Source organism: Argentina silus (genome assembly GCF_951799395.1).
Source record: "Argentina silus genome assembly, chromosome: 17".
Lineage (NCBI taxonomy): Eukaryota > Metazoa > Chordata > Actinopteri > Argentiniformes > Argentinidae > Argentina > Argentina silus.
Genome location: NC_139671.1, coordinates 8,174,253 through 8,177,194, shown reverse-complemented (window position 1 = coordinate 8,177,194; position 2,942 = coordinate 8,174,253). Strand labels below are relative to the sequence as shown.

At 44.3% G+C, this 2,942-nt stretch overlaps 1 protein-coding gene across 1 annotated transcript; it reads left to right on the top strand.

Annotated features, from left to right (window-relative positions):
• The first annotated feature begins 299 nt into the window (after positions 1-299).
• Positions 300-2,717, top strand: LOC310817654 (fos-related antigen 2-like). The gene is made up of 4 exons (XM_083688304.1): positions 300-468; positions 777-1,019; positions 1,213-1,320; positions 1,444-2,717. Exons 1-4 carry the CDS (start codon positions 367-369, stop codon positions 1,987-1,989), a joined length of 999 nt encoding a protein of 332 aa, XP_083544430.1. The 5' UTR covers positions 300-366; the 3' UTR covers positions 1,990-2,717.
• Positions 2,718-2,942: the final 225 nt, after the last annotated feature.

Below are 2,942 nucleotides of genomic sequence, written 5' to 3'. Positions count from 1 at the left end.
TTTATCTTAGTAAATCAGTAGGCAATTACTCCTCATGCGCCTGGATGGTGACGTATGCGAACCGTCAGATGTAGGCTACACGATAAGATTGAAAACATCCCTGTTCTAAAATATAGTATTTTTCTTTAGCATCGTTTGCAAATTAACTACATCTTTCCATTGACACACCTGTTCTCACTTGTAGCTGCAGTGAAGTTGTGAACTGATTTACTTTTTCAACAACGTTGAACTTTTCTGTAGACACAAGGAATAGTTCTACCTCATCCCAGGAGACTGCGGGATCGCTATCATATGTTAATGGTTTTTTAGCTCGAGACATCTGGTCGGACTCTGAGTTGGTCCGCAGAACTCTTCTCCTTATCAATCATGCAACAGGACCTATCCGAGGACCCCGGCATGTGCACCGCCAAGTGCCAGCTTGAGCGCTCTCCCAAATCTCACAACGGTTGGACCTCCGCGAAAGATGAGGTATACACATTGTTTTATTCCAAATATTTGGAAGTATTCAATAAATACTGTAGATATACTGTACTCATTCATTAAAACTAAGCATAGCCTACTTATGGACCTCCTTTCATATGGGAAATGGGAGAATAAGTGAAGTAAGTAACTATGATTTACATTTGTGTGTAGTCAATTGGTGATCATAGTGGACAAGTGTGTCCACTCCTCTAAATAATCTCTCCTGTCTCTGTCTCTCTGTCTCTGTCTCTCTGTCTCTGTCTCTGTCTCTCTGTCTCTCTCTCTCTCTCTCTCTCTCTCTCTCTCTCTCTCAGTATCTAGTGAAAATGCAAGTATCCAGAAGCCCTTTCATCCCCACCATAAATGCCATCACCTCCAGTCAGGAGCTGCAGTGGATGGTACAGCCAGCGGTCCTAGCCTCCATGTCTGCCCCCTGCCTGCGCTCTCATCCATATGACCCTCTGGACACAAGCAGCTTGGGGCCACTAAACCTCACACGGCTGGGGGTCATACAGACAATTGGTAACACACACGGACGGAGCAGACGTAACACTCAGGTAACAACACAGCAAAAACAGAGCCTCCCATGTCGTAAATAAAGTATGTAGATAAGTAACATAATGATATTTTGGGTCCATATTAATATACAAAAACATAATTTCTGAGTAAAATGCCCCTTTAAGTTAATGGCAGACTTAAAGAATAACCACGCTACATAGCATCTCTCACTGTGCATCATGCTATCATCAGCTGAACCCAGATGAGGAGGAGCGGAGGAGTTTGAGGAGAGAGAGGAACAAACTGGCTGCTGCTAAATGTCGCCACCGGAGGAGAGAGCTGACTGACCAACTGCAAGGAGTGAGTATACACAGAAATATACACGGTCTATCAATACAGCCACTCAATACTGTACTTACTGTGTACTTTAGTAACCATGGAGGAGGAGGGCTACGTTTATTATTCTCTGTTGTCTGTCATAAGGTGACAGAGGAGCTGGAGAAGGAGCAGGCCAGCTTGCAGACGGAGGTTGAGAGGCTCCAGGAGGAGAGAGAAAAGCTGGAGCTCATCCTGGCCTCCCATGCCTCTGTGTGTAGACTGCTCTGTGATGGTCAGCCCCAGACACTCCCCCTGACCATGCACCCTACAGAGGCTTGCCCTCACCCTCGGAACCCCTCTATGGTGAAGCAGGAGCCCCAGGAGGAGGCCCAGTTCTCCCTTCACTCTGAACACCCTACCATGAAACCCACCTACCACCACCACCTCCACCACAGCCAAATGGAAGAGTATTGCCCCAGTGCTGACTGCTTCAGCATCCATTCAATGGTGGGCTGTAGCCCAAGTCATGTAGTCGATCTCTCCAACCCTATGCTCTCCCACGCCAGCCTAGGGGAGCAGGACAGGGCTTCATCGAGAGAAGAGGCCTTTCCCAAGGACTTGGTCTCAAAGCCTCACCCCAACAACAGTGCCAGGAGTCTGGAGGATGGACCTCTGGCACTGCTCTACTCCCCCACCTTGCTGACTCTTTAGGGCCATTAAATCAGACAAATTGACATATTCATACAGCCTGTCTCTTTGTGGCACTGTAGAGGCTATGGAGGGTGAGTGTTGCCCAGGGGAGAGGATTCATCCTACAGTAGTAAGAGATAGATGCAGGTTCAATAAAACAGGATTTGCTCCATTCTCCAGAGTGAATGGTAGTCACATTTGACACTAGAGGGCGCTGCAAGACATTGCCTCAGCACATACGCTCTGCTAAGCATTACTGTAATTCATAATGGCACATATTTATTAACTATGAGTTGTTTTGTGTTTCATATTTCATTGTGTGTTATTTATCAAAGTCAGTATAAGTACAGTATTTGTAAAAATGCTTCAACCGATTACTCATGTTAATATGGAGTCACAATGCAAATCATACTTTCCTTCAGGGGAAATGACAGTCCATGATAGCAATATGTAAAACAGCTACATTACTGACCATGCATCTAGTGCATAAGCAATACTGCAACTTACAAGGATGTGCTATCTACTCTTCAGCCAAATATCAGTACCATTTCCTGTTTTATTTTCATAAAGTTTCAATGTATTAGAGGCAATACAATTAATGGGGGGAATAATTGTTTACAGTATGTTGCTGTGAGGACATTGTATGTTTGCATTTGAATTGCTGACCGCATATGCCCATGATTTATAATGATGTGTGACAATTTCCTGTGCTACTGTAGCATCCTCTATATTTTTCAGAATAAACTGAAATACCACATTTTGTCTCTTGGGGGTGCCTGATGCAAGACATTAGCATTACAGGAGAGTTAAATCATATTAACTTGGCTTGGTTCTGCACTGTCTGGATCCCAGACACTGTCACAATCAATTGGACACTTATTTTCAGTGAGAATTGACTATAGGATGATACTTTATCGGATGAACTCTATCTATGAAGCATTTATAACACATCTATAAGCACTGACTACAAGAAA